The 16,942-nt window shown below is 42.8% G+C and overlaps 1 protein-coding gene across 26 annotated transcripts in view; it reads left to right on the forward strand.

Annotated features, from left to right (window-relative positions):
- DLG2 (discs large MAGUK scaffold protein 2) overlaps positions 1–16,942 on the forward strand; it is a 1,415,634-nt gene that overhangs the window by 1,375,393 nt on the left and 23,299 nt on the right. For 18 of the 26 annotated variants that reach the window (XM_064169211.1, XM_064169257.1, XM_064169296.1 and 15 more), the window contains 2 exons: positions 10,367–10,466; positions 14,096–14,137. In XM_064169211.1, coding sequence (XP_064025281.1) covers positions 10,367–10,466; positions 14,096–14,137 — 142 coding nt within the window. Of the gene's footprint in view, positions 1–10,366; positions 10,467–11,365; positions 11,412–14,095; positions 14,138–16,942 lie in introns of all 26 variants that reach the window. The other 8 variants (XM_064169281.1, XM_064169311.1, XM_064169362.1 and 5 more) reach the window with 3 other exon arrangements.

Here is a 16,942-nt window from a genome sequence, read left to right on the forward strand (position 1 = left end):
AAGAAAAGAAAGAGAAACAGAGAAAGAAAAAAACAGAAAGAGAAAAACAGACAGAAAGAGAAAGAGAAAGAAAGAGAGAAAGAAAAACAGAGAAAGAGAAACAAAGAGATAGAGAAACAGAGAAAGAAGAGAGAAAGAGAATGAGAAAGAAAGACAAATGTAGAGAGAAAGAAAGAGAGGGAGAGAAAAAAGAAGAAAGAGAGAGAGAGAAAGAAGAAAAGCCATTTTGCATTTTACTGTTAAGTATAAACTCTAGCTATCTGCAGCCTGTAAGCATAACCTAATACAGTAACAAATATGAGAAATAAAGGCTTTAGAGGATCAACTTGAATCAGACAGTACAAAATATTTTGGCCAGCTTGATCTAGAGTAGGGTGTCCGTGTCCATGGCAGGGGGATTGAATCATAGAATCAGTCATGGTTGGAAGGGACCACAGGGATCATCTAGTTCCACCTCCCCTGCCATGGGCAGGGACACCCTAGCCAAGATCAGGCTGGCCACAGCCTCATCCAGCCTGGCCTTAAACACCTCCAGGCATGGGGCCTCAATCACCTCCCTGGGCAACCCATTCCAGGCTCTCACCACTCTCATGCTCAACAACTTCCTCCTCACGTCCACTCTGAACATGCCCATCTCCAGCTCTGCTCCATTCCATCTTGTCCTGTCACTCCCTCACAGCCTAAAATGTCCCTCCCCAGCTTTTTTGTAGCCCCCCTTCAGATACTGGAAGGTCACAAGAAGGTCGCCTCTGAGTCTCCTCTTCTCCAGACTTAACAGCCCCAACTCTTTCAGTCTGTCCTCATAGCAGAGCTGCTGCAGTCCTCTGAGCATCCTCTTGGCCCTTCTCTGGACACACTCCAGCATCTCCACATCCCTCTTGTAATAGGACTTCAGAACTGGATGCAGTACTCCAGGTGGGGTCTCTCCAGCGTGGAGCAGAGGGGGAGAATCACCTCCCTCCACCTGCTGGCCACACTTCTCCTGATGCAGCCCAGGCTCTGGTTGGCTTTCTGGGCTGCAAGTGCACACTGCTGGCTCATGTTGAGCTTCTCATCCACCAGCATCCCTAAGTCCCTCTCCTCAGGGCTGCTCTCCAGCCAGTCTCTGCCAAGCCTGGATTTGTGCTTGGAATTGCCTCGACCCAGATGCAGGGTCATAATTATGCATTGCCATCATTCAGCCTGCTACACCAGCTCCCCATGAGAGCAGACACTCTTTAACTCAGAAGGGCATTTCAAAAGATAAGTAGGCTCCAATTATCTTTCAGTGAGTAGTTTGAAGGCCTGTAGGTAGTGTAAATCTTTTTCTGCTACTACTTCACTAAATACGAGTGATAAAGGTCTTTACACAGCTTATTCTTTCTGTGTGGTTTCATTTGCCAATCTAGAGAAGCACCATCAGCCAACTGGAAATCAAGAGTTAGTCCAAAGATAGGAGGAAATGTCTGATCAATTCTGAGGTATGAAGATTAAGCAGATAAAGATGCTACATTGTACACTACAGGAAAACCTGCAGGTCTAGACCAGTGATGAGACAATGCTAAAACTGTGCTAAGTGCCAAGCAGCATCACTGCTGAATTCAGAGGCTCTCATTATCCTTGTTGCACAAAGGATGCAGAGACATGTTCAGCTGCACAGCAGTTTATTAGCAGGATCAGTATCTGATGGCACACATCAGCTTTAAAGGGCAGGGGGGTTAAAATAAAGTAGAAGAGTAGTGAACTATTTGGGATTTGGGACCACTTTGCCAAGTGCTGAATACACTTTCTAGCTCCAAAGGAGACAAAGACCTTCGCATTGCCCTGATGATTGTAGTGAGCCTTCTTATGTCAAAACTCAAACTAGACCTCAGCACAGCTCTGTGATGCTGAATCTGTGAGCATGTCACCACAAAAACACAGGTATTAGAGCAGGGAGAGACTTACTGTCTAGCTCTTTTCTCTCCCCTGCCTCCTCCTCTCCCAGCACTGCAGTGTTATTCCCCATAGCACTTAAGATTAGCAGAGTTGTTTTAAACGTGAAAAATTATCTAGGCTTTTCCACTTCCCCTGGGGCAGATTATTCTACATCCAAATTGATTTCACTGTCAAGGAGCTTTGCTCTTTCTTATTTTCACACTATTAATTTCAGTGTTGTTGCTTGAACAAATCTTTCCCTCCCTCTTTGTGTGCAACCTTCAGGTGCTTGCAAGTGACCTTGGCTGTCACCTAGAGAAGGTTATTACGTTGGCAGTTCACTCCTGCTGACAGTGATGCAGTGTAAATTAGCACAGATGAGCACTGCCCTCATACCTTGCACCAAGCCAAACACATGTTTGCAGAATTGGAACTACTGCTTTTATATGCTTTCTTCCAAGTCTGCAAGTCTTTAGGTTCCCCTGGTAGTTTGGGTAGGTTTGAACTGTTGTTTCATTGGGAATTAAAATTGAGTTTGCTGGCTGAAAAGTGACATTAGGAGAGTCCTTTAAAAGGTAAAATTTCCTATTTGTGAATACTGAACAATATCCTTGTCTGTAAAAACACTAAACAACACTATCCTTGTCTGTAAAAACACTAAACAACACTATCCTTGTCTGTAAAAACACTAAACAACACTATCCTTGTCTGTACAATTATTAACAACACTATCCTTGTCTGTACAATTATTAACAACACTATCCTTGTCTGTAAAAGCTAGACAAAACAGTTTTTGACCAGGGTTATATCTTTTTCATTCTGGGATTTCCATGACCTAAATCTCCCTGCAGCTTCATAGAATCACAGAATCAACCAGGTTGGAAGAGACCTCCAACATCATCCAGTCCAATCTGTCACCCAGGCCTAACCAGTCAACTAGACCATGGCACTAAGTGCCTCAGCCAGGCTTTGCTTCAACACCTCCAGGGATGGTGACTCCACCACATCTTCCTAGGGAATATAAGCAAGCAGAGTTATCTTCATCTGAGCTTCTCACCCAAAGTTTCCTCTCACTTATCCAAACAGAACATTCAACAAAAAATGAATCTAGCCCAAGCTTTTTTACTTTGTTATCCAAATAGTTGCAGTATCTACAAAAAATAGGGTTGAACTTAACAGAAATAGAGACATGCTTTCACCTTCATCTCATAAACAGGCATAGAGAAGTTGGCAAGTGTTGCTTGCCTGCATACAACTGTGGGATCAGACTGTGAATGAAGACACATATCTTAAGGAATGTACTGTATGGTCACCATACAACCAGGCTTACAGTTGCCACTGACAGCTTCTTAGTTTAGCTTCTCCATGTCTGCACAGAATCATAGAATCAACCAGGTTGGAAAAGGCCAAGCAACAGAAAAACTAGGTTAAAGCTTAGCCCAAACCTGCCTAAAAATAGTTGATGAATTAATCTACATCCTCTATAAAAGAATTTCACAGCCAGTGGTCTGGAACAGCTTTTTTCTCAGGTGAGCCTTAAACACCAGTTTGCAGCTCCTGGCTGAGGAGTAGCACTGGTTGAATAAAACAGCAGAATAACTTATTCTCAATGTATTTGTGAGTTTAATGGGGCTTAGATGAGATAGTCGCTTTTAGAGCATCAAAAGAAATCCTTCTCCAACATATTAGCTTCTTCTGCAAAGCATAAAGGAAACAACCTCCATTATAAGAAGGATGTGGATGTGCTGGAGCATGTCCAGAGAAGGGCCATGAGGATGCTCAGAGGGCTGCAGCAGCTCTGCTATGAGGACAGACTGAAAGAGTTGGGGCTGTTGAGTCTGGAGAAGAGGAGGCTCCCAGGTGACCTTCTTGTGGCCTTCCAGGATCTGAAGGGTGTCTACAAAAAAGCTGGGGAGGGACTTTTTAGGCTGTGAGGGAGTGACAGGACTAGGGGGAATGGATCAAAGCTGGAGGTGGGGAGACTTAGACTGGACGTGAGGAGGAAGTTGTTGAGCATGAGAGTGGTGAGAGCCTGGAATGGGTTGCCCAGGGAGATGGTTGAGGCCCTGTTGCTGGAGGTGTTTAAGGCCAGGCTGGATGAGGCTGTGTCCAGCCTGATCTAGGGCAGGGTGTCCCTGGGCATGGCAGGGCTTTTGGAACTAGCTGCTCCTTGTGGTCCCTTCCAACCCTGAGTGATTCCATGATTCTAAGAGCATATCTGCACTAAACAGTAGGAGCTGGATCGGATGCACTGTGAAAAAAAAAGTTGGGAAGAAGCTCAAAATAAACAATGTTACAGTTGCCTGTGGCACATTACTGATGCCACTATTCTTTGTGATGGTTACCACTATAAAGCAAATTCTTCAGTCATGTTGTTTATTCAATGCTACACGAGCATTTCCTTTAAAATACCACTGTCTTGTTAGCTGATGAGTAATGGAAGTGCAGCTTCTCTACCTAGGGAAAAGCATTTAGAATTCCAAACCAATACTGACACACAGCAAAAAGAAAAGCATTGAAAGGAGTTCTTAAACAAGAAACTCACAGTGCCTTAATGTCTGTCACAACTAGAGAAGGTTGCTTAGATAACTGGGGACATCTGGAAATGTTTGGTCAAGCAAGAGTGCACACCACAATTACTTTGTCTTTTCCTGGCTTCTCCAAAATACAGTCTACATCTAAATAGTATCAAACAACAATTCAAGCCAGGACATTGGAGAAATACTTTCTCCCTTTTTTTCCCCTTCTTTCCTAAGAAAAGACTTTTCTTTTTTTCATCACAGTTCAGGCACTGTGAAGAATGACCTCACTGTTTGGCCATCAGGCAGTAGTTGAAAATTTCATTTCATTTGCTGTTTAGGTACTTACCTATATGAGGTATGTGATGGTTTGGATGTTACCTGCCCTCCCCCACACTTAAGAAAGTCATCCAGACTAGACTCAGCAGCTGGAAATTAAAGACTGAAGCTGTATTTACAGCTTAGCACAATATACAAGCAGATATTTACAATATATAAAGATATGGACAGAAATACATCAGTTAAAAGTGATACAGAAACACAGCAGCCCTCCCAGAAACCAGAGTCCCCAGGAGGGGCTCTCAACCACCCTTCCACCTCCCTACCTTATCCCAGACTTTGCCTTACATTCAAGGTGAGTTTAGGCAATCAGCCAGGGGAGTTAGAGAGCAGAAAGGATTAGTTAGCAAGTTAGGGAGAGAAGTGCAGCCAAAACCAAAGAGCAACTCTGTTATCTACGTTTGTGTTCTTGTTTTTATACATCTCAGCAAGCCTATGAGTGAAGCAGACATCACCACTGTTTTCCTTTTCACAGCCTGTAATCTAATTCCTCTCACTCAAATATCCCAGCTAGGCTCAAACTAGCACAGAGTACTTCCTACTGCCAATTCCTAGGTTAGTGGTAGCCTGTGGCAGGCAGGCTTTTCACTGCAACTGGAAATTCCCAAGTTATTTGCTGTCACAGGATTTCACTATATTCATGGCAAAGAAATTGTGACTTGCACAGGAATACATTTTCAGGCACTTTTTCACTGACTTTCAGCAACTCTGCCTGCATAAATGTTGTTGAATTAAGCCTAAAGCTGATATCCCAATTTCAGTTCCAGTTGCTCAAAACATTTTCATTGAGCTGAGAGATGCAGGCAAATACCTCTCATTTATCCTGCAGCTATTTCACAGCTCTCCAGCAGCACAGGGAGCCCCTGTGAAAACTGCCTCCAGAATAAGTGACAGGTCTCAAAGTTGCCATTTCATAGATACAAAATCTGTCAGAAGCACACACCTGAAGTTCACTGTTTAAGCTTACCCCTGTTGCTCACATGCATGATCCTTTCTTAAAAAAGAAAACACACATTCAGTGTTAGTCTCTGCTCCTCCACCAACAGAACACAATCTGGAACTGGCACAGTGTGTTTAATAAAAACATGGGCTTACTCTCTATGAGTCTTCCTCTCCTGTCTTTGCCAGCACCCTTATCTCTATGCAGTAGAGATATATATCATGGTATCTATAAGAAGTATTTTGCTGGTTGTCTGAGGATTTCACAGGCTCACAGGATATTAGGGGTTGGAAAGGACCCAAGGAGATCATCAAGTCCAACCTCTCTGCCACAGCAGGACCACACAATCTAGCCCAGATCACAGAGGAAGACATCCAGACAGGCCTTGAAAGGCTCCAGAGAAGGAGACTCCACAACCTCTTTGGGGAGCCTGTTCCAGTGCTCTGGGACCCTTACAGGAAAGAAGTTCCCCCTTGTGTTGAGGTGGAACCTCCTGTGCTGCAGCTTGCACCCATTGCTCCCTGTCCTATCCCAGGGAGCAGTGAGCAGAGCCTGTGCCCCCACTCCTGAGCAGCCCTCAGCTGCTCATAAACATTTATTAAATCCCCTCTCAGTCTTCTCTTCTCCAGACTAAAAAGTCCCAGGTCGTTCATCAGCCATGCCCTCCAGTCCCCTAAACATCCTCGTAGCCCTCTGCTGGACCCTCTCCAGCAGATCCCTGTCCCTCTTCAACTGGGGAGCCCAAAACTGAACACAGTATTCATAGAGTCATGGAATCATAGAATGGTCTAGGTTGGAAGGGACCTCAAGGATCATCCAGCTCCAACCCTCCCGCTGTAGGCAGGGACACCTCCCACTAGGGCAGGTTGCTCAAGGCTTCATCCAACCTGACCTTAAACACCTCCAGGGAGAAAGCAGCCACAACCTCCCTGGGCAACCTGTGCCAGTGTCTCACCACCCTCACTGTAAAGAAATTCCTCCTAACACCTAGTCTAAATCTCCCCTTTGCCAGTTTACACCCATTACCCCTCGTCCTGTCATTACAAGACCTTGTAAATAGTCCCTCCCCAGCCTTCTTGTAGGTTCCCTTCAGATACTGGAAGGCCACAAGAAGGTCTCCTCGAAGCTTTCTCTTCCCCAGACTAAAGAGCCCCAACTCTCATAGCCTGTCCTCACAGTAGAGCTGCTGCAGCCCTCTGAGCATCTTGGTGGCCCTCCTCTGGGCTCACTCCAACAGTTCCATGTCCCTCTTGTGCTAGGGGCTCCAGAACTGTACACAGTTTCAAAATGAGGTCTCACCAGGGCAGAATAGAGAGGAAGGAGAACCTCCCTTGAGCTGCTGGACACACTCTTCTTAATAAAACCCCAAGATCCCATTGGCCTTGTTGGCACATTGCTATTCTTAAGGTGGAGAACATGAGCCTTAGTTTATATTGGATGGATACAAAACCAAAATGAAGGCTGCTGTCTTTTGTTTCCTGTGAAACAACATATACTTAATATGCAACATCAACCAAAAAACCTAATTTGGTAAACCCATTCAGCTACCAAGGACTAATTATTTCTACAGCTTTTCAGGATCTGCCCCATTTAGTATTTTAGAATAGTTTACAGTTTCTTTGTTATCTGAACTATAAATAACTATGATAATAACCAACCAAACTGTCAAATATCACACAGCTGCAGGCATGATCCACCTTAACGTGGGCCAGGTTGCTCTTTTACCTCTTCCAAGAGGGTCAGGAGTAGGGAGGAGATTGTCCCCTGGTACTCACTTCTGGTGAGGCCACACCTCAAGTATTGTGTTCAGCTTTGGGTACTTCAAGACAAGAGGGATGTGGAGGAGCTGGAGTGAGTGCAGAGGAGGGCAACAAAGCTGGTGAAGGGCCTGGAAAATAAACCTTATGAAGAGTGACTGAAGGAGCTGGAGCTGTTTAGTTTGAAAAAGAGGAGGCTGAGGGAAGACCTTGTGGCTGTCTACAGCTACCTGAAAGGATGTTGTGGAGAGGTTGGTGCTGGTCTCTTCTCACAGGTAAACAGTGATAGAACAAGAAGAAATGGCCTCAAGCTGCGACTAGGTAGGTTTATACTAGATACTAGGAACATTTGTTTCCTGGCAAAAGTGATCAGGCATTGGAATGGGCTGCCCAAGGAGGTGGCTGAGTCACCAACCCTGGATGTATTTAAAAGCTGTTTGTATGTGGTGCTTGGGGATATGGTTTAGGGTGAACCTTGTAGAGTAGGGTTATTGGTTGGACTTGGTGATCACGAGGGTCTTTTTCGACCTGAATGCTTCTGTGATTTTCTGTGTATGTCCCTAACTCCACTAAGGTCATATCCACATGGAGTTGTCCACAGACATATTAGCACATGCATGAACATTTTGCTTATGGATGAAAAAATTCAGAAGTCAGCTTCACTTTTAGGAACAAAGCTTTTTCCCTGGTGTAAATGGACATAAGAAGTCACCTGTTCTGAATTGTCAGATTTTGATTGTCTAAACTGAAATGGAACCATCTATTATTAAAAAAACAACCCAGCATCTGAAGCTGAAGAGAGAAAAAGTCTAGAGTAACAGTATAGTATCTCTGTCTGCTTTGGAATATACTGTAAGCTTGGGGTGGGGGTGGGGAAGAAATGTATGGGGTTTTTTTCTGGTGAAAATGGGATTTCTGACATTCTTGCTCTAGACTGTTGGGGTTAAAAACTGAAAAGGATGCTTCTCAGTGTTATTTATTGTATAATCTTTGTGAAACAGCATATTCATTTCTCAATTTGGTGATTTCCTCTTTCGTTGCAAAGTGAAATGGCATTTGGTAATAGATTGTCACTTGAAAACCCTTTTAGGGTTGCTATTGTGTATATTTCCCCCTCACCCTCTCCCCTTTTAAAGTGTAATGCCTATATGATTACTATGTCAAAATTCAGAGGAATTGTGACAAAGAGCATTTTTACAATGGGAAATGTTAACATGGAACCTTCTTTTCATTGGAAAAGCAATAGAAATTATCACAGAAAACACATTTTAGTTGAATTATATCCTTTAGGTCATCAAAGTTATGTAATGTGCATGTCAATCATCTTTTCATCCACAGATTACTTTAGTCCTTCACATGCATATGATTTTGTTGTTGTTGTTTTCCTCTGGCTTTCTTTCACATTTGCTTTGGTTTTGAATCTGCATGTTGTCTAGATTATTTTTGCATGACTTCCACGTTAAGTTCACACTGAATGTTTACATCCTCTGAAAGACTTTCATGGATCATTTATTCTACATGTGCTTTTTTTTTGTTTCCTTTTGTTTTCAGTTATTGAACTTTAAATATGCTTGATCTGTAAAAGTGGCATGAAACTTTGGTGACACAATTAGGCAACTATTTTAGTAGAGGTTTTCAGTCCCTGGCTTCACATCTTTCAGAAACGAGTATTCCAAGCTGCACTTTATGCTGTGCTTCCAAATCAATTATGTTCTGAAACTCCAAATATATTCCATTTCAGAACTGGAGCCAAATGCTTGTTATATTTCATTTGAGCAATGACAAACACATGAGGTTGGTTCTTCAAATGAGCTAAGAAGGAAAAGTGCTGTCTTGGAGGTGATCGCTGGTAATGTGTCTGGGCACTGCATATGTTCAGTATAGGGCATGGCATAGGACAGTGACAGACAGCATAGACCACTTCAAATAAGCACTATCTGCAGCTCAGTGTGAGTGTCTCTAAAATGCCAGCTTCTCTCAATTAACTCCATACAGACCTTAATTCCTCATTTAGTGTCTGAAGTAACTGTTCCAAGCAAGCATATCCTGCCTTTATACACTACGTTGCCATCAGCCCTTGTGACTGTCTATAAAGTCCAAGGTTTTACAACCAATCAATTCCTTCCACATTAATTTCCCACTTGTGACTGTCTACAAAGTCCAAGGTTTTACAACCAAACAATTCTTTCCATATTAATTTCCCATTCAGAGAATTAAAACAGTATTGCATGCTCAACATGCAATAAAATACTGGCTATCAGCAGAATTCTACCTCTAAATCACATAAAACCAGAAGCATAGCCAGAGGAACCTACTGAGTAAATATACATGTCTAAAATGAAAAGAGCTTGTTATTTTAAATCATGCCCCCCCCCCCAAAAAAAAAACACATTAAAACACACTTAAGAATTTGTTGGTTAAGAGGCCAAGTAAAACATGATGAAATCAGTAGCAGTTATCAGAAATTTAGTATTTGATGTTAACTGGCAGAGAGCTGAATTCACATACCAACTACAAGCAAATCAAAGGCTTCCACTTCCCTCTTTATGGCCTTTTTCAGCCAGTTACAAGTAATTCTACGTACAGTCTGCTATCATTAAAAGATGATTGAGTTGATCTCAAAGCATGCTGGAGCCATCTGTATCCCTCCAGCTGAACAAGCCAAACATAATAGCATTCAAATAAGAAGCTGATGGTTATGATCTGAGACCTCTGTAATGACAGCGATTCAGTCTCTGGGGGCTTTGCCTTCAACCCGCAGACCTTACCCCAATCACCTCTTTGCAGCCACTTGGTTTGGGCTGATTTGAGTCACTACAGTTCTCTCCACTTTTACAAACTAGTTGTTTTGTCAGCATGAGTGTGACAACAATTAGACGTCCCTGTTTTTGCCCCATGCCTTTTCTCCTTCACAGTCATTCAATGACAAGCGTAAAAAGAACTTCATCTTTTCACGAAAGTTCCCATTCTACAAGAGCAAGGAGCAGAGTGAGCAGGAAACAAGTGATCCAGAACGTAAGTAACCTCTTGGAGACGATGCCACATGCAGCAGCAGCACAAACACATGGGTGACACGCATGATGCCAGTATCGCACACATCTAGGCAAACAGCTCTTGTAGGCAGGCAGGAGAGGTATTACTACTGTGACCAATGTGTGACTGCAGTTTGGATCCAGCTTGGGCTTTCCATCCCTGGAAAACAGCATTTTCAGAAGAATAAAGCAGTGACCTTTAACATTTGGAAGAGCAAATGTGGCTCCTCAGAGTTCTTGTTGCACCCTGCCATAAACACAAACTTGCCTCTAATTGAATATTCCCAGGTCAGAATTGGCTCACAATAATGCAGCTGTGATTTCTTTGACAATACTACACTAAATTATTACATTTCAAAAGGTCTGCTCTAACCTGGTTTTTTCCTTTTACATTCTCCAAGCTGATTGCATCGAGCAGCTTCACTAAAACAATTAAACGATGCAACAGCATTAACTGCTTAAAGAAGTAAATCAGATCTTGGAATGTGCACCTCCTGGGGCATTTACTACTGACTTAAACTTAACTGACTTAAAAGCAGTATTAAAATAAATGCTTGTTCCAAGCTCGAATAGAAACCATTTGGGTTTGCTAATAATTCCCTCCTCAATTTATCTGGCAATGTAATTCCTGGGATTTCATTTATCTGATAGTTCCTTCTTCCTCGCATCTCCAAAAGCCACGTACCATGGTCACTGCCTTCCCATAGAATTTTTGGGTCTGAAGTGGTTTTTTTTTTTCAGTAAGAAAAAAAGCAGGGATCCAGATTGCTCAATCATCATGGTCAGTCATGGTAGTATCCATTTCAACTCCACTGACTTCTTCCTTCCTCTTCTGCGGCTGTTCTTCCTTTCTCATTGCTCTCTCTGGGGACTTCCGTGCAGGACATCCCCGGATTAGGTGACGACGGTTATGGAACAAAGACTCTGAGTAAGTTCCCAGGAATGGTCACTGTAAATCTTTTTTTTTTTTTTTCTTTCTTTCTTTCTTTTTCTTTGGTTTTGTTTTGGCTTCTGTTCCTTCTCTGAGGACCCTCCACTCCTAGCATGCACAAGATAGAGTCTTATTTGTTACCCAGCTGTGAATGCATTAAAAACGTTTCAACCGTTTTGTTCTGCATGACGATATTAAATAACCTACAGTGTATGGAGCAGGCACTTTCACTCCTTTTGTAATAACACCTTTTGTTTCTAACAGTATGTTACTGTTCCCATCATGGCAGTTCTGTAGAGTAGCATACCTACAACTCATTTTGCTACCTAGACCAGTCTTTTCAGCCACAATCCCTCCTACTCCAGCTAAAGCCAAAGTTAAATACCGTAGCTTGGTCACATCCCATCCCGAGGAGGTCACTAGAGAATTGTTTTATGCTGCTGCTTCTGCATTTTCAGCTTTTTGCATGGGACTGTTTGCTACTTTGCTGGATTTTGGACTAGCATTCGTTATTAATGGAAGAAGTCATTTGCAGGCTAGAGAAGACCATGCTTTCTCCAAAGCTGGTTTTGGAACCATGTCACCATTATCAACCTATTTTCCGTCACGCAACCCTTAATCCATTTCTTTTTCCATAGCAGCAATCCTGTCTCAAGACTTGGCATTGCAGAATGTGTTAACGTGTCAAATGATTGTTCAGAAACAAGTTTGCTTTCTCAAAAGTTGGACCAGTAGAACTTGTACGGAGTGACGTATTTGCAGCTTGCTCCTGTATAAAGAGCTACATTATCTTCTGTATTGACGTCTAAATAATTCATAGGAAACGCCACTTGCATGTGTTTGGCTGCTTTCTCCTCACTTCTCACCTCCTTTGTTCTTTTGAAGCACCAAGTAATTGGAGGAAAGTGTGTGTGGATGTTACCGTTGCATCACCTCCTGTGTTCTGCGTGCTGTTTAATTGCAGGAATGCGCACCCATGCACACTGTTTTACACATTAGTTCAGGCTGATTTGTCCGAGGGACTTTTTAATGATTTGACTCTAAGCCCTGCAGTAGCTCACTGTTGAAAGATGAAAGCTTTATCTCTTGCACTAAGAACTTTTCTACCAGTTTTGTCAGTGACAGACAGCAAGTGTCACTGCCACATGAATTTTAACCATTCTGCTCCTTCAAGTGTCATAGCAGCTCATTAGCAGCAAATGCAGATTGTTCCATGCCTAAAGAGAAGCAGAATATTTCTGATCTGATAACCCTCCTGAATATCTGTGTCTTTACAAAGGCAAATCTCCAGAAGAGCCAACCATTTGAGGGGACATAGCTGAATTCTACAAATTGCTAAGGGAAAAGTAGCACAGAGGTATTATATAGGCTCTGTTTTATTCATGTTGCACCTAATTTTCAATTACAGACACTCCTCTAAGCATTCCCACCCATACAAATTTGACTCCAATTCAAATATGCTTTGTAATGGAAGCTCCTACTATTTATTCTTGTTTAATAAAGTTCCTCAGGTCCTGTATACCATCTTAGTTTGACTAGAAATAGTCTTCTGACTTAGTTTGGGAATAGTCATTTTACGTGACACAGATTGTACCTTTCCTTAAATAATGATGGTAACAGAAGCAAGACACCAGAATTGCCAAACCACATAACCCATCATGATAGCTATTATGTCCCTATTCATCTACTCAGATTTGTCTTACCAGCTTCATGCTGTAGCTCAAATCCTAAAGCTACACTGAAAAAATACTTCTCCCTCTTTTCCCTTAGTCATTCATTTTGTCATCTGCTTTGGGGCAAGGGTAAAACAGATACAATATTTGGTACCAAAACACTCTTCATGTTGATTGTTTTAGCCTTTCAGAATAGTGCACAGAGATTAAAGATGGACACGGGTTAGAAAGCCTAGCAGGAATAGTTTCAGTGAATTCATGATGCATATTACTGATTGTGCAGAGCATCAGAAGCAGACACAGCTTTCATGAAATTAGTCAGGAGGTTCAGTGAGATACAAGTAGACCATAATGTGCTTTGAAGCTATCTGGCTCTGGCCAGCCTGATCTGGGGCTAGGTAAAATAGATAGAATATTTGGTACCAAAACACTTCTCATGTTATTTTTAGCCATTCAGAATAGAGTACAGAGATTAAAGATGGACACAGGTTAGAAAGCTTAGCAGGAACAGTTCCAATGCGTTCATGATGCATATTACTGATAGTGCAGAGCATTAGAAGCAGACACAGGTTTCATGGAATTAGTCAGGAGGTTCAGTGAGATGCAAGCAGACCATAATGTGCTTTGAAGCTATCTGGATCTGGCCAGCCTGATCCAGGGTAGAGTGTCTCCTGCCCATGACAGGGAGATTGAAACTAGATGATCCCTTGCAACCCTGACTGATTCTATGATTCTATGAGGTATCATTACCTCAAGAAGTGGCATGGCTTTGCTTTGCTATGACACTCACCATGAGCTAATATGTATAAGCCTCTTTCTGACATTCCTCAAGAGAGAAAGCTTTCATTTTACCCATGTAATTATCTAAGAGTTTTCAAGTGGTATCATGACATAGTCTTTATTTTCTCACTGCACAACTACCTCTGCATGACTGTGGCAGTTCTTTTACGTTTCTGCAGCTTTGTGGTGCTTGGTTATGTTCTTTAATTTGCTGTACTGTTCTTGCAGAACATGTTTCTTCTAATGCCAGCGATAGTGAAAGTAGCTACAGTAAGTTACTGCTTTCATCAGAGTCCTTTTACTTTGCGTAGCTTATCCTGTTTGTTTCTTTTCTTCAGTTCCTTTCCTTGCTATTCTTTTGTTATTGTTAAGAAGACGTTTGGAGCAAATGGCTTGGAATTTAAATTTACAACCACACTTTGAGTGCAAACCTATAAAAGAAAACTGTCAACCTAGGGAGGGAGGTTGTTATTTGGGGTGTATCTGGGGACAGAAACACAAACCTGGCTTTGGGTAGCCTGTGACAGTTAGGATTATTTGGTTTAGTGACAACAAGCTTATTTCAGCAGTGTGGATAGTTTCTGGGTGATCTTTTAAGAGCAAAATGATTCCATAGCTGTGGTCAAACCTGCAAAAGGCATCCTTTTTACAAGGTCACAGTTTCTAACTGCGTTGCTGCATGCTTGTGTGAAGGGCTAAGAAACAGTCACAGAAATTTTGTTGAGCCCATAATTTTGACAGTATGGATTTCATAATGCATATTGAAGTCTTCAAACTGGCAAACATTCTCCCCTTAGACACTGCCACTCCATGTCCCTCATTCCCTATAAGTGAAGGCACCAATGCTGCAACCTGATTTGTTTGGAATCACGAATGGGGTCATATAGCCAAGAGGCAAACTGTATCTTATGGGGAATTATTAGGAGTAACCAAAAGCTTAACTACTTTTCAAGGAAGTGTTTTAAAAAAACCCAATAAGGTCTTAAATAAATTACTGGCAATTTAATAAAAGATAACTAAAAGCATGGGTTGGTAAGTAAACGACCCAGTTGTTTATTTTGTTCAAGCCATTTGCTTAGCAAATCGAGTTTTCCACCAGTCACTCAGCACTTGTGCTAAGCACCCTCATGCATTCAGGTAATCGTTGGTATCACACCTCCTATTTACTAGTCTTGATCTAGTGCGCAGCAGTTGAGCTCTGTTGATAAACACTGGTTTGTTTCAGTGAAGCAGCTAATCCTATGCAATTCAGGAATGGTAAATTAGTTTGTATTCTCTTGTTTTGCAAAGGTTTCCTTGGAAAGCAATTGCCAGAGCGATGAGAAAACAGTAGGTGATCTCGAACTGCCAAGATCCAGTTCTGAATCACTTTGCTTCTAATGTGCCCTCCGCTGAGGAGGAGAGGAGGATTTTGTTTGAAATATAAGATGCTCTTTCCCCAGACTGACTTCACAATTGAGAATGAGTCAATAGGTTACATTTTCAAAAGTTTGCATGAGTCAGATCTCCAGGTGTGTTTATTTCAGGGTAAAAGCCTAGAGAGTTTAGGCTGATGGCTGATCATATCCCACGACTGAAGAACTATCCCAAAAGGTGACCTCATTGCTGTCTACAACTACCTGAAGGGACATTGTAGCCAGGTAGGGGCTGGCCTCTTTTCCCAGGCAACCAGCAGCAGAACAAGGGAACAGTCTCAAGTTGTGCCAGGGGAAGTATAGGCTGGATGTTAGGAGGAAGTTCTTGCCAGAGAGAGTGATTGGCATTGGAATGGGCTGCCCAGGGAGGTGGTGGAGTCATCGTCCCTTGAGGTCTTCAAGAAAAGCCTGGCTGGGGCACTTAGTGCCATGGTCTGGTTGACTGGCTAGGGCTGGGGGATAGGTTGGACTGGATGAACTTGGAGGTCTCTTCCAACCTGGTTGATTCTATGATTCTATGATTTTAAGAGGGGTGTCCAGTTGCAGCTAAACATTTGGGAGAGGTCCACAAAAGCTAGTTCTCAAATTTCATCATAGGCCAGGTAGCCAGTTCCTTGTCGACTGTGCAATAGCTTGAAACAAAATAAGCTGCAAGAAAACAGGTAGAAATGGCTTGGGAAAGTTGGTTGGCATACAGATGCTGGGAAGGAAAGAAGAGCGTAGGGGGTAACAACACCCTATGGAAGGCACACTCCCTCTAGAGTGATTTCTGTTTGGGCAAGCTCCCATCTCACCCTACCAGCATCCAACCTGCATCCTGTGGGCTGAACCTCCTCACATGTTACTGGGATATCCAACCACTGCTGACTTTTGGAGATGTCTGCGTGAAAGCTATGCCACTTAGCGACAGAGGAGGTCAGGTTTAGGTTATGCCAAGTGAAAGTGGCTCTAAAATCCAGGATCTAGTGCACAAAGGGCCTAATTCCCTTTGCTAAGGAGTTATTGGTGTATGCTGACATGACATTTGAAGGCATGACCTTGGGCAACTAGCAACTTTGATGACCAGCTGGAAATCACTGTTTCAGATGGCCACAATGGCAGAGCAACTCTAATCTCATTGTGTATTCAATTGCTACATGGCCATGGTATACCAGCTTATCTCCTGTGGGGACTTCAAGCTTTCCTGAGTCCAGATGGTTACTCCCTGGACCCCCAGGCTACTCTGTGCCAACAGTACATTCCATTGCCCAGCTCAAGGCAGAAAAACTCCCCCAGGAAAATTCTGACTCAGGAACAGAGAAGAATCAGACAGAGGAGTGCAAGAGGCAGGTGGTCAGAGAGAACAGTCAACCAACTGTGAGGGCATGGCAATAAGAGAGGTGAAGCCTGTCATGAAGAAGCTATTTCACTGCAGTTCTGACCTTGTGGGACTGCTGAGAGAGGACACTGGGCAGTGGAAGCCCATCAGTAGCCCTCATGGGGGACGAGTAATTACCAGACCTAGTACGTGAACATTCCTAAAAGCATATTCCTCTCTGCCTTCTAATTTATTCCTAATGAAAGGAAATAAATACGAAGTGCTCTGGGTAAAGCTCATTCCTGGTAGAATGAGACAACATGCAGTTATGATTTCTGCTCTTCTTGCTTGCATCTGGGTAGC

Source organism: Pogoniulus pusillus, chromosome 3 (assembly GCF_015220805.1).
Source record: "Pogoniulus pusillus isolate bPogPus1 chromosome 3, bPogPus1.pri, whole genome shotgun sequence".
NCBI classification, from domain to species: Eukaryota; Metazoa; Chordata; class Aves; order Piciformes; family Lybiidae; genus Pogoniulus; species Pogoniulus pusillus.